At 45.3% G+C, this 25,915-nt stretch overlaps 1 protein-coding gene across 6 annotated transcripts in view; it reads left to right on the plus strand.

The window, feature by feature from the left end:
• Positions 1-25,915, plus strand: part of LOC111534527 (ADP-ribosylation factor 2-like) — a 177,145-nt gene that overhangs the window by 148,082 nt on the left and 3,148 nt on the right. For 3 of the 6 annotated variants that reach the window (XM_031934374.1, XM_031934371.1, XM_031934375.1), the window contains 2 exons: positions 15,993-16,117; positions 19,506-21,192. In XM_031934374.1, coding sequence (XP_031790234.1) covers positions 15,993-16,117; positions 19,506-19,667 — 287 coding nt within the window. In that variant the 3' untranslated portion in view covers positions 19,668-21,192. Of the gene's footprint in view, positions 1-5,292; positions 5,404-13,167; positions 13,422-15,992; positions 16,118-19,505; positions 21,193-25,915 lie in introns of those variants that run through there. The other 3 variants (XR_004228549.1, XM_031934373.1, XM_031934372.1) reach the window with 3 other exon arrangements.

The following is a 25,915-nucleotide window of genomic DNA, read 5'->3' on the forward strand; positions in this document are numbered from 1 at the left end:
TCCTCGCAGCTAGTGTCCCAGCAGAAGGCTGAGGTGGGAGCTGGGAACCTGCTGGTGCCTCCTCAGTCAGCCTCTGTTCCAGCTGGCCTTCCTTAGCAGCAGCATCTCATCTCTCTACACCAAGTACACTCCCCGTGCTTCTTGGAGATGGAGTGTGATTTCTTTTCTTCACTCTGGCTCAAGCCAACTGCTTGAGATGATGTCCAACTAGAGAAATAGACAAGCTGGCTGTATTGCTCTTACTGTGAACCAGCAGTGTGTTTTATGGGCTCGTTAAGAGATTTGCAAAGCGAGTTTTGACAGAACTGAATCTTTGCCTTGTGAACTGCCTCTAGATCCAAACTTCTGACTGACGATACACCCCATAGGGTGGCATGTGAACATGACTACTGTTCTGAACACTGAATTAGGCACAGGACTCAAATGATCAACTTTTTTTTTTTTTGAGATGGAGTCTCGCTCTGTCATCCAGGCTGGAGTACTGTGGCGTGATCTTGGCTCACTACAACCTGCGCCTCCTGGGTTCAAGCGATTCTCATGCCTCAGCCTCCCAAGTAAGCTGGAAATACAGACGTTCGCCACCACGCAAGGCTAATTTTTGTATTTGTAGTAGAGACAGGTTTTCACCATGTTGGCCAGGCTGGTCTGGAACTCCTGACCTCAAGTGATCTGCCCTGCTAAGTAAGTGCTGGGATTACAGGCGTGAGCCACTGCACCTGGCCTCCAAATGATCACCTTTCAACTTGGGCAGTAACTGCAGAGATTGCATCAATTGAGGAGTGGGAAACCGATGAGAATGTTCGAGTTATGAGATGGTTGTGAGTAAGGTAGGAATTTGGTTAAATTTTTCAAATGGGTAATCCAGTGCTGTCCAGGAGGCACTTTCTGCAGTGACTGAACTGTTCTGTGTCTGTGCTGTTCGGAGTGGTAGCCAATAGCTATGTGACTGTTGAGTGCTTGAAATGTGGCTAATGCAACAGAGGAACTGAACTGTTTTTTTTTTTTTTTTTTGAGATGGAATCTTGCTCTGTCACCCAGGCTGGAGTGCAGTGGCGCAATCTTGGCTCACTGCAACATCCACCTCCTGGGTTCAAGTCATTGTCCTGCCTCAGCCTCCAGAGAAGCTGGGATTACAGGTGTGTGCCACCATGCCCAGCTATTTTTTGTATATTATTAGTGGAGATGGGGTTTTACTCTGTTGGCCAGGCTGGTCTCAAACTCCTGACCTCGGGTGATCTGCCCACTTTGGCCCCCCAAAGTGTTGGAATTATAGGCATGAGCCACTGTGCCCAGCCAGGAACTGAACTTTTAATTGTATTTAACATTAAGTTTATTTTTTACTTATTTTTATTTGTTGATTGATTTTTGATTTTAACTTTAAGTTTAAATAGCCACATTGCTGGGCGCAGTGGCTCATGTCTTTAATCCCAGCACTTTGGGAAGCTGAGGTGGGAAGATCACTTGAGACCAGGAGTTTGAGACCAGCCTGACCAACATGGTGAAATCCCATATCTACTAAAAGTACAAAAATTAGTCAGGTGTAGTGGCATGCTTCTGTAATCCCAGCTACTCAGGAGGCTAAGGCAGGAGAATCACTTGAGCCCGGGAGGCGGAGGTTGCAGTGAGCTGAGATTGCACCATTGCACTTCAACCTAGGTTACAGAGCAAGACTCTGTCTCAAAAACTAAATAAATAGGCCAGGCGTGGTGGCTCACGCCTGTAATCTCAGCACTTTGGGAGGCCGAGGCCGGTGAATCACTTGAGGTCAGGAGTTCGAGACCAGCTTGGCCAACATGGTGAAACTCCGCTTCTACAGAAAATACAAAAAAAAAAAGGGGGGGGTGTGTGGTGGCAGCCGCCTGTAATCCCAGCTACTTGGGAGGCTGAGGCAGGAGAATCACTTGAATCTGGGAGACGGAGGTTACAGTGAGCCAAGATCGCGCCATGCACTCCAGCCTGGGCGACAAGAGTGAGACTCTGTCTCAAAAACAAAACAAAACAAAACAAAACGAAAAAATAAATGAATAAACAAATAGTCACAAATGGCTAGTGACTGTATTGGACAGTGCTGGAGTAGACAGTTGTTCAATGTCATTTATTGAATAATTTTTCCATGCTGATTTGAAATGCCTTCTTTGTCACATACTAAATTCTCACTGGTATGTGTGTCTTTTTCTGGAAAACTACCTTTTTCTGGACAACTACAGAGTTACATTTATATTTGAACTCTGTTACTTCAAGTGTTACTAGGGCTTGGCATATCTTTTTTTTTTTTTGAGACGGAGTCTCACTCTGTCGCCCAGGCTGGAGTGCAGTGGCTGGATCTCAGCTCACTGTAAGCTCCGCAGCTCCGCCTCCCGGGTTTACGCCATTCTCCTGCCTCAGCCTCCCGAGTAGCTGGGACTACAGGCGCCCGCCACCTCGCCCAGGTAGTTTTTTGTATTTTTAGTAGAGACGGGATTTCACCGTGTTAGCCAGGATGGTCTCGATCTCCTGACCTCGTGATCTGCCCGTCTCGGCCTCCCAAAGTGCTGGGATTACAGGCTTGAGCCACCGCGCCCGGTGGCTTGGCATATCTTTAAAAATAATTCATTTTTCATTTTCAGAGATTTCCTGGTTGTGCTTACTTGTTTATTTCTCCAGGTTAAATTTTAGATAATTTTGCTAAGTTTCCTGCCCCTGCCCCTACCATCACTATAGGATTGGAATGGCATTGTATTTATTTATTTAGCAAGAATTTAGATTGTTGCAATGTAATGAGTGTCTCTCACTAAAATAAGGCATGACTAGAATTGAGGTTTGGAAGGTGAGCAGGCCCAGCTGACTGTGGGTCTTGACAGTCATGTTTGGGATTTGGGTGTGGGAAGCTGCCAAAGGGACATCTTTCCTTCTTTTTTTCCTCCCTTCCTTCCTTCCCCTTCCTTCCCCTTCCTTCCCTTCCTTCCTTCCCTTCCTTCCCTCCCTTCCCTGTCTTCCCTTCCTTCCCTTCTTTCCCTTCCTTCCCTTCCCTTCCTTCCCTTCTTTCCTTTCCCTCCCTCTCCTCCCTCCCCTCCTTCTCTCCCTCCCTTCCCTCCCCTTCCTCCCCTCCCTCCCCTTCTCTCCCCTCCCCTCCCTCCCTCCCTTTCTCTCTCTCTTTCTTTTCTTTTTTGGATCTTATTCTGTCATCCAGGCTGAAGTGCAGTGGCATGATCTCAGCTCACTGCAACATCTGCTTCCCTAGCTCAAGCAATTCTCCTGTCTCAGCCTCCCAAGAAACTGGGACTACAGGCACATGCCACCAATGCCTGGCTAATTTTTGTGTTTTTTCTGTAGAGACAGGGTTTTGCCACGTTGCCCAGGCTGGTCTCGAACTCCTGAGCTCAAAGCAATCTGCCCACCTCAGCCTCCCAAAGTGCTGGGGTTACAGGTGTGAGCCACTGTGCTCGGCCTATTCTTTCTTTTTTTAATTTTTAATTTTATTTTTTGGGGAGATTATTCTTTCTTTTGTAAGTTTGAAAATATTCCAATCAAACATAAATGTGTGGAGAAACGACGTGACCACACTATGTGTTTTTAAGCGATTGCTTTGATTAGAAGATGGTGACTGGATGGAGAGAGGGAGAGTGACTGAGGTGAAATTAGTTATATGGTTTCAGGAATTAAGGCTAGAAATGATGGTCTGTTGGGTTAGGGTGACTATTAGCTGTTTAAGAGGTTGAATTGATAAGATATGGTAGTAGGGTTCTAGGAGTGAGAGCATCGGATGTTTCCAGGGCACCTCTTAGGCTATCCGCTTGTGGAATGAAGTCAATGAGGGGATATCTAGCAGAGGAGGAGGTTGGGGGGGTAGGGACCTTAAATTCCAAAGGGCCTTGAAGACATTTGCCAAAGCTGTTAGATTATGAGCCTGAAGCTCAGGAGAGAGGATATAAATCTCAGAGCTAGATTGGAGGATATAAATCTCAGAGTTAGTACGGAGATAGGAATGAAGTCGGGGCAGTGAGTGAGATTGCGTAGGGAGGGGTGCAGAAAGAGGAGAATCGATGGGGCCAGTGAGCCAGGGGCACTCCATCATTGCAGGATCAGTTAAACGTGGCTGAGCTCACTAAGGAGACTGAGACAGTACAGCCATAGAGATAGAAGGAAAAGGGAAGCTTGGGAAGAGTGTCAAGGAGGGAGTGAGCAGCAGTGTCAGATAGAAGATCAGATTATGGAAGAGCTGAAAAGGCATGTGTTAGATTTATTGACCTGGTGGTCATTGCTGACCTTAGTGAAAACCAGCTACCCAACATGGTGGAGCAGAGATAAGGTGCTGTTGCGTGAGAGGACCGAAGAAAGCTCAGTGAATATAGCCACACTTCTTTGAGACATTTGACTTTAAAAGAGCAAATAGACCAGGCATGGTGGCTCACACCCGTAATCCCAGCGCTTTGGGAGGCTAAGATGGGCAGATTGCTTGACCTGAGGAATTTGAGGCCAGTCTGAACAACATAATGAGACCCGTCTCTACAAAAAAAAATTTATATTTAGCTAGGTATGGTGGCTCATGCTTATAGTTCTAGCTACTTGGGAGGCTGAGGCAGGAGGATCCCTTGAGCACAGGAGTTTGAGGCTGCAGTGAGCTATGATGCTACCTCTGTGCTCCAGCCTGGCCAGCACAGCAAGGCCCTGTCTCTTTAAAAAAAAAAAAAAAGAGCAAATAGAGGGTGAAGATGTGAAGGAAGGAAGGAAGAGGGTGAAGGAAGGAAGAAAGAGGGTGCAGATGAAGATGTGGGGGTCAAGGAAAGGTTTGTTCTGTTGCTTTTAAAGATGTAAAAGACTTAAGCATGCCAAGGTGAACAGATTGGAGATATTCAGATATGGGAGAGAATAGGAATAGTAAAAAGTTCCAGACAGTCTGGGTGGAGTGGATCTGGCTCATAGAGGGAGGGAGTTGGTGAAAGAGAGTTATCCTCTTCTGTTGTTCCAAGAGGGAGGAAGAAAAGCGTGGGTAAAGATGTAGACTGGCGTTTACACTGTATAGTGGAAGTGGAAGTCAGTCCCATCAGTGGCTTCTCTGCTCTGAAATACACTGTGATAGTCTCCTGCTGAGAGAAAGGGCAGGTGCATGGCTGGAGATTGGGGAGTAGAGAAGGTTTGAGACACCTGTCCTAATGAATGGGAGAGGGGGCCAGCACATTCTCTTTGAAGGCTATAGATCTTTGACTAGCAGGCTGCTTTGTAAATTAAAAGTACTATCCACATGTTGAAATTATTTTGAATTGTTCAACCAGCACAAATCATAATTAAACATTTTCCCCCTATTTCATTTAGGTTTCCATTCGGAGACGGTAGAATATAAAAATATCACCTTCACAGTCTGGGATGTTGGCAGCCACTTCAAAATCAGACCTCTGTGGCAGCATATTTTCCAGAACACACAAAGTAAAGATTATTCAGTCTATAGCCTCGATACTGTTTCTGTGAAATGTCTCTAAAGACGGATGCTTGAAGTGATACCTTGTGGTGCTCTGCTCTATTGACACTGTCAGCCATTTCTCCTCTTAGGGTCTCCTTACACTTACTGGGGTGGTTTCTTTTGTGAGACAGAGTCTTGCCCTGTTGCCCAGGCTGGAGTGCGGTGGTGTGATCTCGGCTCCCTGCAACCTCCGTCTCCTGGGTTCAAGTGATTCTCCTGCCTCAGCCTCCCGAGTAGCTGGGGTTACAGGCATGCGCCATCATGCCTGGCCAATTTTTGTATTTTTAGTAGAGATGGGGTTCTGCCATGTTGGTCAGGCTGATCTTGAACTTCTGATCTCAGGTGATCCGCTTGCCTTAGCCTCCGAAAGTGCTGGGATTACAGGCGTGAGTCACCGCGCCCGGCCCCCCTGTCTACTTTAAATCACTACTAGATTACTTATAATGTCTACTAGCATGTAAATGCTATATAGTTAGATTGTATTTTTTTATTTGTTTTTTTTTTTTTTACTGTTGCGTTACTATTTTTATTTATTTATTTTTTGAGATGGAGTTTCACTTTTGTTGCCCAGGCTGGAGTGCAATGGCATGATCTCAGCTCACCACAACCTCCATCTCCCGGGTTCAAGTGATTCTCCTGCCTTAGCCTCCTGAGTAGCTGGGATTACAGGCATGCACCACCACGCCCGGCTAATTTTGTATTTTTAGTAGAGACAGGGTTTCTCCATGTTGGTCAGGCTGGTCTTGAACTCCCGACCTCAGGTGGTCTGCCCGCCTCAGCCTCCCAAAGTTCTAAGATTACAAGCGTGAGTCACCATGCCCGGCCTGCGTTATTACTTTTTAATATTTTTGGTTCAAGGTGGGTTGAAACTGTGGATACAGAGGGCTGACTATAGTTTTTACACCCTGATTTTCATGTAGAATATTAACCATATGGAATCTACAAATTACTCATTTTAGAATTTATCTGGAGTCTGTTCGTTTTGAAGGTTCTCCTGCATGTACCTGATAGTAAAGACTTACACATTCGTCAGTCTTTCCCGACTAAATACCCTAGTCGACTGTCCCTCTATATTTTATATCATTGTTTTAGCTGTTACCTTTGGCAATTAACTCTATTTGCAGTTAGCTTTTCCAGGCTATAGATTTTAGAATGTTTTTTCTCAAAGTAGTGCATTTATTTTTTTTTAAACTTTTTTAGCGGAAAATCTAAAACAAATACAAAGACAGAGAAGATAACATAACGAACCCCCACGTACCCATCGCCAAGCCTCAACAGTTATTACCATTTTGCCCATCCCAGACATGATGCCTTTTATTCATACATCCTTTAGCGTTCGTTTCCAACTGATAAGCCCTCATATATATATATATCTCCATTCCATTATAACATCTCTAAAATTAATACTAATTCTTTAATATCTAGCACCTAGTCCTTATTCTAATTCCCCCAGTTGTATCAAATGTATTCTGGCTGGGTGTGGTGGCTGACACCTGTAATCCTAGCACTTCGGGAGGCCAAGGCTGGTGGATCACCTGCGGTCAAGAGTTGGAGACCAGCCTGGCCAACATGGTGAAACCCTATCTCTACTAAAAATATGCAAAGAAATTAGCCAAGCATGGTGGTGTGTGCCTGCAATCCCAGCTACTCGGGAGGCTGAGACAGGATATTCTCTTGAACCCGGGAGGTGGAGGTTGCAGTGAGCTAAGATTGCACCATTGCACTGCAACTTTGGCGACAGGGCAAGACTCTATCTCAAAAAAAAAAAGTATCTTTTCCACATCTGCTTTGTTTGCATCTGGATCAAAGTTCACACAGTGCATTTTGTTGTTTTGCCCCTTTAGTCTTTTATTCTACAGCAGTTGTTCTTTTTCTATGCCTTTTGTTTTCCTTATTTTATTTTATTTTATTTTTGAGACAGGGTCTCGTGCAGTGGCACAATCTCGGCTCACTGTAGCCTCTGCCTCCTGGAGTCAAGTGATCCTCTCACTTCAGCCTCCTAGATAGCTGGGAGCACAGGTGCATACCATCACACCTAGCAAATTTTTTTATACTTTTTGTAGAGATGGGTTTTCCACCATGTTGCCCAATCTGGTCTCAAACTCCTGGGCTCAAGCGTTTGCCCACCTTGGCCTCCCACAGTGTTGAGACTATAGGTGTGAGCCATCTTGCCTGGCCTCCCCTTTTTTTTTTTTTTTTTGGTTGTTAACTGTTTATTCCACATTCTGGATTTGGCTGACTACTTTATTATGGTGCCGTCTAACTTGCTTGGCTATCTGTGGATTTCCTGTGAACTGGTTGTTTATTCTAGAGACTTGATTAAATTCTGGTTCATTTCAGAGGCAAGAATACTTCATAAGTATTCTTCCTATCCTAACACAGAAGTTCAGTTGTCACACTTAAACATTTTTAAAAAATTTTTATTGTGGCAAAATATACATAATATAAAAATTACAAGTTTGTTCTTAAGTATACAATTCGGTGGCATTAAGTACATTCACCGTGTTTTATAACCTTCACCACTGTCCATTTCCACAATTTTTTCATCATCCCCAACAGAAACTTTGTATCCATTAAGCCATAACTGCCCATTCCCCTCTCCCCCAACCCTTAGAACAAGAACCCTTATTTGTTCTACTCTCTCTCTATGAATTTGCCTATTCAGTGGAATTGTATATTAGTCTTTGGAAGTTCAGCCCCTGGCCTCTTTCACTTAGTACAGTGTTTTCAAGGTTCATCTATGCAGTAGTATGTATCAGAACTTAATTCCTTTAATGGCTGAATAATATTCTATTGTACGGATATACCACATTTTGTTTATCCATTCATCTGTTGATGGACTCGAGTTGCTTCTGCCTTTTGGCTATTATGAATAATGTTGCTGTGAACATTCGTGTCCGAGTATCTGTTCGAGTCCCTGCTTTGAGTTCTTTGGGTATATGCCTAGAAGTGGAATTGCTGGGTAACTATGTTTTAATTTTTTTTTTTTTTTGAGACGGAGTCTCCCTCTGTTGCTCAGGCTGGAGTGCAGTGGTGTAATCTTGGCTCACTACAACCCTGGCCTCCTGGGTTCAAGCAATTCTCCTGCCTTAGCCACCCAAGTAGCTGGGACTACAGGCGTGAGCCACCACGCCCGACTAGTTTATTTGTATTTTTAGTAGAGACAGGATTTCACCGTATTAGCCTGGCCAGTCTCAAACTCCTGACCTTGTGGTCCACCTGCCTCTGCCTTCCAAGGTGCTGGGATTACAGGCATGAGCCACCGCACCCAACCTCATTTTTTTGTTGTTGTGGTAAAATACACATAACTTAAAATTTAGCATCTTAACCATTTTGTTTGTTTGTCTGTTTTGTTTTGTGGTAGTGATGTTTCTGTGAGATGAGGTCTCTATATGTTACTTAGATTGGTCTTGAACTCATGGGCTCAAGTGATTCTCCTGCCTCAGCCTCCTGCATAACTGGGACTACAGGTGTGCACCACTGCACCCAGCTCTATCTTAAATATTTTTAAGTGTATAGTCAGTCATAATGTTCTGCAGCCATCACCGCTATTCATTTCTGCAACTATTTTCATCTTGTAAAACTGAAACTTTGTACCCGTAAACTATAACTCCTGTTGCTTCCCCCCTACCCAGTCCCCCCACTCCCTGGCAGCCACCAGGTTGTCACATTTTTAGTGATGCCAAATGGTTTCAGAAGATACCAGCTTAATTCCCCTGAATTAAAATTCTCCATCAACTTTTCACCTGATCATTTTAGCATCCATTGAAAGCTATTGCCTAAACCCATTATTTTATTAGAAGTTATAAAATGGTGATTTTTTCCCCTCCTAAATCTTGTTATTCCTCTCCATTTATTAGCTAAAATCTTTCTAAACAAAGAATTCCCTCATCAAATATTTGGTTTCCCTGAAATATAGTTTGTACAAGAAAGGCTGGAAAAATGCTTTATTCTTTTCCTTCATGGATTTTCAGAGAAACCACTGGATGCCCCAGCAACTCCCATGGTGACTCTTAGATGTTTGTATCTTTGTGTTTCGATCTGCAGATTATATATATTTTTTGATACTCAGAGCATCCATTTGTCTTGGACTGGCACTTGACAACTTGGCAAACCCTTGCAGTTTCTTAACTGCAGTAAAACTAGAGCACGTGGGTTTGAACCACAGCTCTGTGGTGAAACCTTGACAGTTAGGTAATCTCATCTGTCTCAATTTCCTCATCTTAAAATGGAGATGATACCTACTGCCTGCATCATTGGGCTTAAATTACTTATGTAAAATGCTTATGTAAAAAGCCATTTCATGGCTGGATGACAGTAGGCACTCAAAAGCCCAAATTGTTTGAGGTTTCACTTCATCATTTCTCTGGCAGAATTCTTTTTTCTTACCCTACTGGGAGTTTTCACATTCAAATAACAAGATGAAATAAATGCCTTTATTTCTTCACTCTTTTCTTCATAACAAACCTAATTTTAGTGAGTTTCGGTGACTATTGCTTTTGATGGTAGGGAGCTGGCTAGGACCTTAGAGTGGGTAATTTGGACTTTTCATGAAATAGCAATTGGGAGCTGCTGGAAGAATGGACTTGCTGTGAGTGGTCTTGGATGCAGCCCCTATTTTTTCTGCCAGTTTCTAAAGATCAGGCTGTCTTTTAGTTTAAATTTTCTTCATCAGTATGTTGAGTATGATAGAACTTAATGCTTTTAGCTCTCTATTAAGACATTTAACTGTGTAGGTAGATTGGAATTTGAACAGTTTGTGATTTCTTTTTTATTTTATTTTATTTTTGTTTTTTTGAGACAGAGTCTCGCTCTGTCGCCAGGCTGGAGTGCAGTGGCGCAATCTCGGCTCACTGCAACCTCCACCTCCCAGGTTCAAGTGATTCTTCTGCCTCAGCTGCCCGAGTAGCTGGGACTATAGGCATGTGCCACACCCAGCTAATTTTTGTATTTTTAGTAGAGACGGGGTTTTACCATGTTGGCCAGGATGGTCTGGATCTCTTGACCTGGTGATCCGCCCGCCTCGGCCTCCCAAAGTGCTGGGATTACAGGCGTGTATCACTGAGTTTTTTTTTTTTTTTTTTTGAAACGGAGTCTAGCTCTGTCACCAAGGCTGGAGTGCAGTGGTGTGATCTCGGCTCACTGCAACCTCCACCTGGGTCAAATAATTCTCCTGCCTCAGCCTCCTGAGTAGCTGGGATTACAGGTGCCCACCACTATGCCCGGCTAATTTTTTGTATTTTTAGTAGAGATGGGGTTTCACCATGTTTGCTGGGCTAGTCTTGAACTCCTGACCTCAAGTGATCCACCCGCCTTGGCCTTCCAGAGTGCTGGGATTACAGGCGTGAGCCACTGCGCCTGGCCGTGATTTCTTGATTGATATTTTTATAGAATGCATAAGATGGTCCATTAGGTATTATGGAGAAATATTTTTCTCCTTGATTGTAGGTTCAGTTATTTTAATTTGTTGAATTGCAGTGTATCTATCTGGTTCAAAATTCAAAAGTAAGAAAAGGTATATACTCGTCCTTTGGTATCTGTGGGAGATTAGTTCCAGGACCTCCCATGGATACCAAAATCCTTGGATACTCAAGGCCTTGATATAAAGTGGCGTAGTATTGGCATATAAACTATGCATATCCTCCTTTATACTGTAAATCAGTGGTCCCCAACCTTTTTGGTACCAGGGACTGATTTCATGAAATATAATTTTTCCACAGACCCGGGGGCTGGAGAGGGGGATTCGGGATAGTTTTGGGATGATTTAGCACATTGCCTTATTTCTATTACTATGACATTGTAATATATAATGAAATAATTATACAAACTCACCATCATGTAGAATCAGTGGGAGCCCTGAGCTTATTTTCCTGCAACTAGATGGTCCCATCTGGGGGTGATGGGAGACAGTGACAGATCATCAGGCATTAGATTCTCATAAGGAACGGGCATCCTATATCCCTCGCTTGCGCAGTTCACAATAGGGTTCACGCTTCTATGAGAATCGAATGCTGCAGCTGATCTGACAGGAGGTGGAGCTCCAGTGGTCATGCTAGAGATGGGAATGGGGTGCGGCTGTAAATACCGATGAGGCTTCTCTCACTCACCTGCTGCTCACCTCCTGCTGTGCAGCCCTGTTCCTAACAGGCCCAATTCTTAACAGTGCTGGTCTGTGGCCCAGGGGTTGGGGACCCCTGCTTTAAATCAACTCTAGATTACTTATAATGCTAAATACAACATAAATCCTGTATAAATAGTTGTGAAACTCTATTGTTCGGGGAATGATGATAAGAAAAAAGTCTGTACATGTTGAGCACAGATGCAGTTTTTTCCTTTTCTGAATAATTTCTATCTATGGTTGGTTGAATCCATGGATATGGAACCCATGGATATGGAGGGCGGACTGTATAGTGAAAAGTCACTGTCTCATTCCTGTCCCTTAACCATTCAGTTCCCTTCCCATAGACAACTTTTTTTTTTTTTTTTCCTTTTGAGACAGAGTTTTGCTCTTGTTGCCCAGACTGGAGTGCAGTGGCTTGATCTCGGCTCACTGCGACGCCCACCTCCTGGGTTCAAGCAATTCTCCTGCCTCAGCCCCCCAAGTAGCTGGGACTACAGGTGTGTGCCACCATGCCCAGCTCATTTTTGTATTTTTAGTAGAGATGGGATTTCACAATGTTGGCCAGGCTGGTCTCAAACTCCTGACCTCAGGTGATCTGCCCGCTTTGGCCTCCCAGAGTGCTGAGATTATAGGCACGAGCCACTGTGCCTGGCTGACAACCATTTTTATTTCTTGTATATCTGTCCAGACATATTTTATGTATATACCAGCTTTATATACATACATTCCCATTTAAAAAAAAAAACATTAATAGTAACATGTGTAAATATACTTTTTTTTTTTTGAGACAGAATTTCGTTCTTGTTGCCCAGGCTGCAGTACAATGCTGTGATCTCGGCTCACTGCAACCTCTGCCTCCTGGTTTCAAGCAATTATCCTGCCTCAGCCTCCCGAGTAGCTGCAATTACAGGCATGTACCACCATGCCTGATTAATTTTGTATTTTTAGTAGAGACGGGGTTTCTCCATGTTGGTCAGGCTGGTCTTGAACTCCTGACCTCAGGTAATCCGCCCACCTCAGCCTCCCAAAGTGCTGGGATTACAGGCATGAGCCACTGTGCCCAGCCATAAATATGCTTTTTGTAGGTTCTCCTAGTTCAGATGTAGGATCAGTCTGATGTTAGGTTCTTAGGTAAGGACCTATATAAAGACAGTATAAAATGGTACCTAATATTACAAAGCTTTATTAGGAATGGTAAAGGGATAATATGGCAGCTTCTTCCCTGTCAGTTCTGCACTGGTGACTAAGGACCTAAAATTTCTGGATAATCTGGCTTGCTTAGTTATGATGAGAGACCAGAACTGCTGATAGCATATGAAATCTTCAGGGGAGATTTGAATGTTTTTCATTTTTTAATCTGATATGATGTAGCAGACATGACATTGACTCACGCATAAGCCCCAAACATGCCGAAGCCGCAGGAGCTCTCTATCAGTCATAGCAGGCTGCTCTGGAGCCGCGGGTTCAGGCAGCTGTTGAGTGGGCCTGGGAGGCACGGAGGGAAAGGGAAGAGAGCCAGCACTGGTTTAGTCTCCTGGACATAGTCATGAAATCTCATTGTCAAAGGAAACTAAGAAGTCATCTTATCCTGCTACTGTTTTCCTTCCAGGGTCTCTTCTGCAGGGTCCCCATGAATTGTGACTGAAGCTGTGCACAAACAAATGTCTCCAGTGACAGGAATGCCTTCTGAGGCAGCCCATTGCATCTTCATCTGCTGACACTTTGTTAGGCTGACTTCTGTAGTTTTCACCACTGATCTTCAGTCCACCTCACAGAGCTCTGTAAAATGCTTGGATCCTCTTTACATCATAGACTTCAGCTACTTGAAGATAGCCATCAGCCCCTCACGAGTCTTTTCTCCAGGTAAAATCTCCAGTTACAGCAGCTGTTCTTCATATGGCCGAGTGTCTAATGCCTTTGCTTTCCTGGTCATTTTTTGAATTTCTTCAGTTTGCCCACGTCGCAGAGTGTGGGGTCCAGCACTGCCTGTGTAACGTTCCCAGAATGTTCTGCCTGATATAGAGTAAGCCTGGTGTCACCCATGTCCTAGGAACTGAGACCCCGTCACTACTAGTGATGCAGTCTAGGATCAAACTGTTCTTTTGGCAGCCACTTCACATTTTTGTGTTAAGGGCTTACTGTTAGCCAAACACAATTTTTTTTTTTTTTTTCCGAGACAGGATCTCACTCTGTCACCTAAGCTGGAGAGCAGTGGCACAATCTTGGCTCACTGCAACCGCTGCCTCCCGGATTCAAACAATTCTTTCACCTCAGCCTCCTGAGTAGCTGGGACCACAGGTGCACGCCACCAGACCCGGCTAATTTTCGTATTTTTAGTAGAGATGGGGTTTTGCCACGTTGGCCAGGCTGGTTTCGAGTCCTGACCTCAAGTGATCTGCCCACCTTGGCCTCCTGAAGTGCTGGGATTACAGGTGTGAGCCATCACACCTGGCTGACAGATTGTTGTTATCATTAATGTCACGTGAACTACCGCCAAGGGCATCTCCCCTTCCTGTTCTTGGAGGATGTGTTGGATGCTTCCTGTGCCCCTCTCTGGAGATGCTTTTGGCCCCACAGCTTCCTCCAGCCAATGTAGCAGTGACTGGGTCTGTGCAGGTTTTGGTCACCCTCACTCAGGTGTGATGGGGTGGTGCCTTTCTTTGGCCTGCCCCAGGTATCTTTTACTTCCTGGGATGTATCTGATGCTATAGTATGGGATGCTGCAGAGACTTCCAGCACCAATGCCCTGGAGTTGGGCTTTATTTCACAGGTTGAGGGCACCATCCTCCACAAGAATCCCCAACTTCAGCCACCAGCTGGCAGTAGGTTTGGGGGTCCTCAGACCACCCTCACTTCTGGCCAGATGGCTACGAATTTGGCAATTTCCACTACCCCCTCAGGTTTGATCATTTGTTAGAATGATTCACAGAATTCAGGAATGTACAATTACATCCCATCCCTGATGTACAGCTGTACAATTACAGTTTTATTAATTGATCAATAAAGCAAAAGGATGCAAATGAATCAGTCAAAGGGAAAGACACATAGATCTGGGGGGGCACCAAACACAAAGCCTTCAGTGTTCTTCCCCATGGAGTCAGGGGCCGTTACCTTTCCAGCACATCGACTCGTGACAATGTATAGAGTATTGCCAACCAGGGACATTCTCCTGAGCTTCAGTATTCATCATTCTTATTGCGGCTGCATTGCGTAGGCACAATTGATTGAATCATTGGCCACGTGACTCAAACTTTAGCACCCTCATTTTTTCAGAGGTGATCTTGTTAGCATAAACTATCTAGGGGCCTACCCTGAGTCATCTTGTTAGCATAAACTTACAGATGTGGGCCCGCCATGATAACAAAGACAGTCCTATCACTCTGCAAAGTCCAAGGGTTTAGAGGCTACTTTCTCGAACAGCCAAATTCATTACTATACAGATGCCCTAGGAATCTGTTGGTGTTCATACCAATGTGACCCAGAAGTGTGGGTGGCCTAACACCTGTTGAGTTGTTCTTGACTAACAGGGAATGGGTACTGAAGGATACTTGTTTCCTCTTTTGTCTCCTGGGTGGACAGTTCTGACGGGCGTTTGATATGGCTTCTTAGAATGTCCAGCAACAGCAAGCACTGGTCCCACAGTGGGGGCCCAGCTTGATAACTCATCCTTCTATTGTCTGTCCCTTCTGCCCTGTTTTACTCCCTCAGGCCCTCATTCCTGCTCCCTGGGATCACTTCCCAAAGAAAGTACCTGCACTTAAGCTTTTGTCTCAAGTTTTGCTGTGGAGAGCTAGACCTAGAATGCTGTTTATTATAATAAACTTTACATGTTTTAAAAAACAATGTTTTGGCCAGGTGCAGTGCTCATGCCTATAACTCTAGCACTTTGGGAAGCTGAGGCAGGCGGATCACCTGAGGTCAGGAGTTCAAGACCAGCCTGACAAATATGATGAAACCCTGTCTCTACTAAAAATACAAAAATAAGCTGGGTGTGATGGTGTGCCTATATCCCAGCTAATCAGGAGGCTGAGACAGAAGAATTGCTTGAACCTGGGAGGTAGAGGTTGCAGTGAGCCGAGATCATGCCACTGCATTCCAGCCTGGGCTGCAGTGAGACTCCATCTCAAAATCAATCAATCGATCAATTAAAAAATAAAAAACATGTTTTTTCCCTGATGTGGAAATAAAGTGATTATAAAATGAGACTAATTTTTTCAGTATATATTCTTGTTGTTAATATGGTACAGAGCTGTGATGCTTCTGCAAAAGGTGAGTTGAGTGTACAGCAGGCCTCCTAACTCTAGAGATGATGTATCCTTCCATATTGATTGCCTTTGTGAAGTCACACACATAAGCAGGGAGAAGCCGTGAAGATACATGAACAGCTGTGTTTTCCAGGCTCAGATCATTAACATGCTCGTGATTTCTTTCTAGGTCTGATTTTTGTGGTTGACAGTAATGACAGAGAGCAGATTGATGAGGCCTGGGAAGTACTAACTTACTTATTAGAGGATGATGAGTTCAGAAATGCAGTTTTATTGGTATTTACCAATAAACAGGTATGTTGTTATTGACTTTCTGAATGCTGGAACTGAAGTTTACTGCCAAATGTCTCACTTATAAATGTAGACATTTAAATGAGATGTCTGCCTCCCTCTCTCCAGTCCCAGCCATAATGTCTCCCACCATCTCCTTGCTAGAATATCTTTTTCTTACTGAGACAGAGTCTTACTGTGTTGCCCAGGCTGGAGTACAGTGGTGTGATCTCAGCTCACTGTGACCTCCACCTCCCAGGTTCAAGTGATTCTCCTGCCTCAGCCTCCCAAGTAACTGGGATTACAGGCATGTGCTGCCATGCCCACCTAATTTTTGTATTTTTAATAGAGACTGGGTTTTACCATATTGGCTAGGCTGGTCTTGAATTCCTGACTTCAAGTGATCCGCCCACCTTGACCTCCCAAAATGCTGGGATTACAGGTGTGAGCCATCGAGCATCTACTAAGTTCCAGACTTGGTTTTTTAGGCTTAAACCAAGACAGACAAAATCCTCGTGTCGATGGAGTTTACGTTGCTAGTGGGAAGAGAGTCAACCAGTAAATAAAATGTAATGTGCCAGGTGTGGTGGCTCATGCCTATACTCCCAACACTTTGGGAGGCTGTGGCAGGGGGACCACTTGAGCCCAGGAGTTCAAGACCAACTTGGGCAACATAGTGAAACCCCATCTCTACAAAAAAGTACAAAAATTAGCTGGATGTGGTGGCCTGCACCTGTGGTCCCAGCTATTCAGGAGGCTGAGGTGGGAGGATCCCTTAAGCCTGGAAGTTCGGGGCTGCAGTGAGATGAGATTATTCCATTACGCTCCATCCTGGGCTACAGAGTAAAATAAATAATAATACGTGTCAGATGGTAAGTGTTGTGGAAGAAGGAAAAGCATAGTAAGGGGGCAGGGTAGGTGTGGGAAAGACTGGGAATGCCTCTCTGATAAGATGACATCTGAGCAGAGACCAGAAGGCCGGGAGGAAGGGAGCCACACGGTTCTAGGAACAGCATGGCAGCCAGCGCAGCTGGAACAGAATGAGCGGGGGAGAGAGGAGATGAGATTGGATCATATAGGGCCTGTTTTGGAGGAGGAAAAGGGCTTGTGCATAAATGTAAAACAGTAAAAGAAACATGGGAGGAAGACTAAGCGTAGAACTATCCAGCCTCAGGACTCTGAGCTAAACTAAGCATGAAAAAGAAGGTAGAAAGAACCATGTGGAATTGTACCAGCCTGAGATGACCACTGTCACATTCTGACATCCTTCCTTCACTTTCTCTTCCATGAGTGCATTCATTATGTAATTGAGATCATACTGTTTTGACAATGTTGCATCCTGTTTTATCACTTTAGACTTACCAAAAGCATTGTCTGTTGTTATCCAACTCTTTGTAGACATGATTTTAAATGGTCAATAGATCATCATTTGTACAACCGTTACTCCACTGTTCAGGTTCAATGTCAGTCCAGAGTTTGCACTAGTGAACATATGACTATTAAAGAAAATGAATCTGGAGTGTGTGTGTATGTGTGTGTGATTTTTTGTTTTGTTGTGTTTTGAGACAGGGTCTTACTCTGTCGCCCAGGCTGGAGTGGAGTGGTGTGATCACAGTTCACTGCAGCCTCGAACTCCTGGGCTCAAGTGATCCTTCTGCCTCAGCCTCCCAAGTAGCTGGGACTGCAGGCACATGCCACCATACCCAGCTAATTTTTTAATTTTTCTTTTTTCTTTTTTTTTTGTTTTTTGACTCACGCCTGTAATCCCAGCACTTTGGGAGGCTGAGGCGAGTGGATTACAAGGTCAGGAGATCCAGACCATCCTGGCTAACACGGTGAAACCCTGTCTCTACTAAAAATACAAAAAGTTAGCTGGGCGTGTGGCGGGCGCCTGTAGTCCCAGCTACTTGAGAGGCCGAGGCAGGAGAATGGTGTGAACACGGGAGGCGGAGCTTGCAGTGAGCCGAGTTCACCCCACTGCACTCCAGCCTGAGCGACAGTGAGACTCCATCTCAAAAAAAAAAAATTTTTTTTTTTGTAGAGCTGAGATCTTGCCATGTTGCCCAGGCTGGTCTCAAACACCTGTGCTCAAGCTGTCCTCCCACCTCAGCCCCGCAAAGTGCTGGGATTTCAGGCGTAAGCTACTGTGCTGGTGCCTTTGTTGTTTTCAATGATAAAAACAGAATGTTCTCATGGTATAAATACGCATACAGTTCAGAATATTCAAGTGAAATAGTCTAGTGCTTCTCTTCATTGTTAAATTTATTCTTTTTCTTTCCAGAAATCCAACTTTCTCTGCCTGTGTAAGCAATTGTATGATTGTGTTCTTTCACTTAGCATATCTTGGAAGTCCTTCCATATCAGTACATCTACAGCTACTTTGTTCATTTGTTTGTTTGTTTGTTTATTGAGATGGAGTTTCACCCTTGTTGTCTAGTCTGGAGTGCAATGACGCTATCTCGGCTCACCGTAACTTACGCCTCCTGGGCTCAAGCAATTCTCCTGCCTCAGCCTCCCAAGTAGTTGGGATTACAGGCATGCGCCACTACTCCTGGCTAATTTTGTATTTTTAGTAGAGACCGGGTTTCTCCATGTTGGTCAGGCTGGTGTGAAACTCCCAACCTCAGGTGATCCACCCGCCTCAGCCTCCCAAAGTGCTGGAATTACAGGTGTCAGCCACCGTGCCCGGCCTTTGTTCTTTAATGCTGATTTATTCAAATTTAGTTTGAGCTTATTGTGTGCCACGCACATTTTGAGGCACTTGGGATACATCAGAGGACAAGATAGATCAAGATTCCTGCCCTCGTAAAGCTTGCATTCTAGTTAGGGGAGACAGATAGACAGTTAATAATAAATACACTTAAGTGAGTAAATGTCATGATATAGTAACGTATGGTGAGTGCCGTATTGAAAAGATGGAACAGACCACTTTGGTGAGGTCTCCAGTCCAGGAGGCTTTGGAGACCGTAAGGACTCTGACTTGTATGCTGAGAGAGCGGGAGCTGTTGCAGTTTTGATAGAATGATTCAATCTGATTCACTGGTGGCTTGGTTGAGAATAGGCTTCACGGGATCCAGAGCAGAGAAGTAGGGAGGCCAGTTAGGAAGTTATTTCAGTCATCCAGGTGAGAAGTGATGTGGCGTCAGGTTGGGGTGACAGTTGTGAAGTTAGTAAGTGGTCAGATTCTGGATAAATTTTGATGGTAGAGCCATTAGGAGTTCCTGACAGATTGGCTGTGACATTGAGAGAAAAAAAGTTAGGATAATTTCAAGCTTTTTGACCTGAGCAACTGGAAGGTTGGGGTTGCCATCAACAGAGAAGACTGTGGGTTTGGGCACATTTAGCAGGGAAGAGCATATTTTGCTATACGGATACAACAGTATACATTGGCTTTTGAATGTTCTTTTTCAAGGATCTCCCTAATACTATGAACGCTGCAGAGATAACAAACAAGCTCGGCCTCCATTCCCTCCGCTACAGAAACTGGCACATTCAGGCTACTTGTGCCACCACCGGACATGGGCTTTACGAAGGCCTGGACTGGCTCGCCAACCAGCTCCAGTACCAGAATTGACCAGAAGGATCTATTCTTTGTGCCTTGTGGCCACATCGGTTGGCCTCTGCTGCGTGCATGTGTACCTGTGTGCTGGGAGTGGAGGCAGCTTTCTCACAGTGCCTTATCCATGCCATAAGAAAAGCAGTGTTACATTTTAAGAAACCCAGTGTTAAGTTTTAAACACCACCTTCCATTTCAGTAGCTTTGATGATCATTTTTGCAATTGATGGAGAAGTCCAGAGGGCTTGCTGGTGCTCGAATGCCAGAGCGGGCTACGTGGCGGAAAGGAGGAGAAGAGTTGGAGCCGGAACTGAGTTCAGCTGTTGCAATCCTGGTCTGGCATCTGGAGTCCTGTTAGTCTTTGGCGTCCTTTCATAAAAAGGGAGGAACTGTCATTCTTTTTTTTTTTAAAAAAAAACCATATTTTTACTGTACCTTTTCATGTTTATTTTTTATTAAAAATTTTCTTTTTTTTTTGAAACAGCCTCCCACTCTGTCGCCCAAGCTGGAGTGCAGTGGTACGATCTCAGCTCACTGCAACCTCCGCCTCTTGGGCTCAAGCAATCCTCCCACCTCAGCCTCCTACAGGTGTGCACACCACACCTGGGTAATTTTTGTACTTTTTGTGGAGATGGGGTCTTGCCATGTTGCCTGGGCTGGTCTCTAACGCCTGAGCTCAAGGGATCCACCCACCTCAGCCTTCCAAAGTGCTGGGATTACAGGCATGAGCCACTACGCTCCCCAGAAATCATCATTCTTTACCATCACTGCCGGAGCTAGCAGCTCACTCTTCAGTGCTTTAAAGCAAATGATCCTCAGGAAAGAAAAGGTACTTGCTTATTGCAGGTGCAAAGAGGTTCAGATTGGTGGAACTTTTCCCTGATGCTATATTTTAGCCCAGAGTTCCTGATGTAAGATGCTTTATTTAAAGGTATCAGTGAGCTTTTTCACTGGCATATCAAGACTTCGTAACACTAGGAAGGTATCCAGCCTTTTCCATATGCTAGTTCCTTCCCTTATTTGCCAGATGGGGACCCTGTGGGGAGGTGACCCAGTGTGAGGCCGAAGCTCTTTCCCAGAGCCCCGCAGGCCAGCGGAGGGTCGTGTTTGCACTCTGGGCATCACCGTCTGGGGTCTCGGTCCTCTGTGACTGCAGCTCCCACATCCCTGCTCTGAGATAAATGTTCTTCCCGTGAAGCAGACGGTTCACTTTTGGGATGGCGCTGTCCCCAGGTTTGGCTGTCTCAGTCCAGATGATGGTTTTGGTTACTTTCCATTCCCAGAACCACACGCCTATGAGTTCTGAGAGTTTGTGACAGACTCAAGGGGCTAATTTGGGAGATGTGAGATTCCCAGCTACCCCTGGTATTGCCCCCGAGTTAGTGGCAAATTTCACTATGGGAAATAGCTCTTGTAAAGACCAAGCTCCACCACATTGCCTCCCTCTTTTGGATGGCCATGGCATCTCATGAACCACTTGGAAATGTGTTTTATGTTGTTCTTCAAATATTAATAAAAATGTCCTGGAGAGGAGGTTCACTAAGTAGTCTAGAGCTCATTTATCCAGACAACTGTTGGCCACATTAGTACCTAAGCACTTCCACTAGTTAACTTTTTTTTTTTTTTTTTTGAGATGGAGTCTTGCTGTATCGCCCTGGCTGGAGTACAGTGGCGTGATCTTGGCTCCCAGCAACCTCTGCTTCCTGGTTCAAGCGATTCTCCTGCCTCAGCCTCCTGAGTAGCTGGGACTGCAGGCACCCCCCCACCACGCCCAGCTAATCTTTATATTTTTAGTGGAGACAAGGTTTCATCATGTTGGCCAGGCTGGTCTTGAACTCCTGACCTTGTGATCTGCCCACCTCAGCCTCCCAAAGTGTTGGGATTACAGGCGCGAACCACTGCACCCAGCCTCCGAGAAATATTTAGATTGTACACCTCAAATGGGCAGGGACTGTGTCTTACACTTTTGCATTTATGCTACAGTGTACCTAGTACAGTGCTAGCCCTCGTTAAATACTTATTGATTGCTCAGACAATAAAGAACTTGCTTTGGAAGCAGGAGAGGATAGCTGTGTGCTTCTGAATGTCTTGAGCTTTTTGAAATCTCTTTCCCCATCCAGTTTAGCAGAGTTTCTATTGAAACTCCTAGGCTGTGTTTATGGAGGAAAAACTCAGAGGTGCTGTCCTGGCCTTGGGCCCTGGTAGTATACCTTGCTGGGACTTTTCACAGCACATCCACTACAGCCTTTCCCACGCTGTGATGCTGGAGCTGGTGAGTCAGAGTAAGTATAAGTGGGGAGCAGTTTTCAGTACAATAGTTTTGAGGAAAGACTTGGGTCCCTGAAAGCCATGTTTGCATCCCTGCCATGTCCCTCACTGGCTGCTAGCCTCAGGCCACTGACTCTTAGCCTCTGTATCGCGGAGCCTCAATTTGCCTAACTGTTAAATGGGGATACTGATTCCTGCCTCATAGGGTTATGAGGATTAAATGTCTCCTACCTTTGAATGTCTTGCTCTGGTGTTTCCCTGGAGATATCTTGTCCAAGTATGAACAGCAGTGCTGGCCACAAACTCATCAGCATTTTTATTATTATTATTATTATTATTTTTTTTTTGAGAGAGAGTCTTGCTCTGTCACCTAGGCTAGAGTGCAGTGTGTGCAGTGGCACGATCTCAGCTCACTGCAAGCTCTGCCTTCTGGGTTCACGCCATTCTCCTGCCTCAGCCTCCTGACTAGCTGGGACTACAGGCACCTGCCACCATGCCCGGCTAATTTTTCGTACTTTTAGTAGAGATGGGGTTTCACCGTGTTAGCCAGGATGGTCTTGATCTCCTGACCTTGTGATCCACCACCTTAGCCTCCCAAAGTGCTGGGATTACAGGCGTGAGCCACCGCACCTGGTCTATTATTATTATTATTATTGAGACAGAGTCTCACTCTGTTGCCCAGGCTGGAGTGTAGTGGCACAATCTCAGCTCACTGCAACCTCTGCCTCCTGGGTTCAAGCGATTCTGCTTTCTCAGCCACCCCAGTAGCTGGGATTACAGGCATGCACCACCACACCTGGCTAATTTTTGTATTAGTAGTAGAGATGGGGATGTACTATGTTGGCCAGGCTGGTCTTGAACTCCTGACCTCAAGCGATCTGCCCACCTCAGCCTTCCAAAGTGCTGAGATTACAGGCATGAACCACTGTGCCTGGTCACTTTTAAAACATTTGTATCACCCTGAAAAGAAACCCTGTACCCTTTAGCGATCACTCCTCATTTCCCCCATCCCCCGTAGCACTGGGCAACCACTAATCACCGACCTACTTCCTATCTCTACATCTGGTGGAGATGCTTTTTAAACTTTTTTTTACTACCCTGTGGTCCCTGAGGAGCATTACACTGAGAACTTTTCTCCTGTTTTTTCATTCTCTCCATCCTCTTTTGCTCTGGTGCATGGCATGGGAAGCCCTCTCTATGAGGATGCTGTGGTCACACAAGCACTGGACGAACAGTTGGAGTAGGTGACTTCCAACGCGTCCTAATGTAGCTATTAGACCAACTCCTGCATTTGGCCAGTAATTAGCGTGACATTGCCACTAGGTGGTGCTGCTGCTCCATCCCAACTAACCCACATGCACTCCCTGGCTAGGGTCAGCCTTGGGGGGTTCCCAAGTGTAGGGGAATCCATCTCTGTGCCTATGGTAAGGGCTGGACACCAGGAGAGACCCAGAAAGCAGGGATATTCCTAAAAGAGAAAGGCAAAATAAGCACTCAAAGCAGAGGACATTTGAGTGTCAATAATGAAGGTGGCAGCAGTAATCATGGCTACCATTTATTAAAAATAGTGAATACTGGCCAGACATGGTGGCTCACACCTGTAATCCCAGCACTTTGGGAGACCAAGGCAGGTGGATCACTTGAGGTCAGGAGTTCGAGACCAGCGTGGCCAACATGGTGAAACTATCTACTAAAAATACAAAAATTAGCCAGGTGTGGTGGTGCACGCCTGTAGTCCCAGCTACTCGGGAGGCTGAGGCAGGAGAATCACTTGAACCTGGGAGGCGGAGGCTGTAGTGAGCTGAGATCGCGCCATTGCACTCCAGCCTGGGCGACAGTGCAAGACTGTCTCAAAAAAAAAAAAAAAAAAAAGATATTGTGCTAGTCACTTGATACACATCATTTCATTATTTCTGATCTGTGTACTGAGCAAGGCATGTATGTTATGTCTGCATTACAAAAGGGGAAATTAAGGTTCAAGAAGATAAAAGTGGCCAGACATGGTGGCGCATGCCTGTAATCGCAGCACTTTAAGAGGCTAAGACAGGCGGATTGCTTGAACCCAGGAGTTCAAGACCAGCCTGGGCAACATAGTGAGACCTCGTCTCTACAAAAAATAAATAAATAAATAAAATTAGCTGGGTGTGGTGGTGCGTGCGTACCTGTAGTCACAGCTCCTTAGGAGGCTGATGTGGAAGGATCACTTGAGCCCGGGAGATAGAGGCTGCAGTGAGATGAGACTGAGCCATTGCACTCAGCCTAGGCAACAGAGTCTCAAAACAGAAATAACAAATATAAGGTGACTTGCTGGAGGCCACATGGCCATGAGCCAAATACAGCTCTGGGGTACCAGGGCTTACATACTTCTGAGTGCACCCTACTGCCTTGGAATCTGCTGAAGACCAAGCCCCTGCCCCCACGCCATGGCAGAGAAGGAGGGAAGGAAGCAAAGGTGCCCATTGGAGACACCTTGGGTGGGGGGAGGCACCCAGGGCCCAGGAAGGCCAAGCAGCATGTGGCAGGGCAGCATCAGGTGACACCCAAGAAGGAATGAGGAGAGGATTTGAGGCGAGAGCCACAGCACAGAATCCTGCTGTTAGGTCTGCGGAGACCACGGCCCATGGGACCTGGATCTACCCTTGATGCTAATAATGTTCTTTGGGGAAAAAAACTATAATCACAAAGTTTCTGCAACTGGACCATAGCAATGATTGCAGAGCTGTATAGATTTACTAGGAACCATCAAATTGTTCACTTACAATGGATAAATTGTACAGTACATAGGTTATCCCTCAGTGAAACTGTATGAAATTTATAGTCAAGAAACCAATAGTGACAAGGGAGCTGAGAAAGTAGGTCTCAGCCGTGCTGTAGGCAGTTTGAGAAGAGGAAGAGTAGATTTCAGGTTTATTGAAAGCCTGGCCCATGACATCCAGCTTCTGCTTGAATACTTTCAGTGCCCAGGAGCTCAGTATCTCAAAGCAGCCCACTCCGGTTTAGGATAACACTCTAATCCTTAGAATGTCAAAATACATCATTGCCATTATTCTTACACTGCTATGAAAAATAAATGTCTGTGTTTTGCCACATAACATTTCTCTGAGAGCTTGAGGACAGTTATTGCATTTTCCCAAGTCATTTTTATCTCAGACAGAATTCCCTGATGACCTGTAGGTTTTTTGTTTTTGTTTTTGTTTTTTTGGAGATGGAGTCTTACTGTGTTGCCCAGGCTGGAGTGCAGTGGCACGATCTCAGCTCACTGCAGCCTCCACATCCCGAGTTCAAGCAATTCTCCTGCCTCAGCCTCCCAAATAGCTGAGATTACAGGTGTGAGCCACCACACCTGGCTAATTTTTGTATTTTTAGTAGAGATGGAGTTTCACCACATTGGCCAGGCTAGTCTCGAACTCCTGGTTTCAGGTGATCCGCCCTCCTCGGCCTCCCAAAGTGCTGGGATTACAGGTGTGAGCCACTGCACTTGGCCCTCCCTGCATTTCTTACAGGACAAGATTTCCAGCCTCTCCCATTCTCCTGGTAGCGCTCCAGGAGCTACCCCCTTGATCTGTCCACATCCTTCTTAAAATGTGGGGACCCAATCTCAGAACCTAAGATTCTGCAGATGCCAGCCCAGTGCTGGGTGGTTAACAATTTGAATCCTAGCATTAAGACTCTGGGTTCAAATCCTGGCTCCACTGTAGGCCAGCTGTGTGACCATGGTTAAAAACATCTACCTTTCTGAGCTCTAATGTCGTTATCTAAGTTATTGTGAGGATTGTACTGACCCACACTTTCTACCTGCCCAATCCCTTGAGGTGGGCTCAACCTGGTTTGGCAATAGTTGGGCAAGGAAGAGCGATCCAAACAGCAAGCTGTCACACTGCTGCTAAGCCAAGCGGACACACAGCCACCATTAGGAGAAGGGGCTCTGCCATCTCCACCTATCAGGCTTTTCTCCCATGGAGCTGTAACCCCTGGTAAAGGAGGTGAGGAACTTGTCG

This window comes from Piliocolobus tephrosceles, chromosome 16, assembly GCF_002776525.5.
Source record: "Piliocolobus tephrosceles isolate RC106 chromosome 16, ASM277652v3, whole genome shotgun sequence".
Taxonomy (NCBI): Eukaryota; Metazoa; Chordata; class Mammalia; order Primates; family Cercopithecidae; genus Piliocolobus; species Piliocolobus tephrosceles.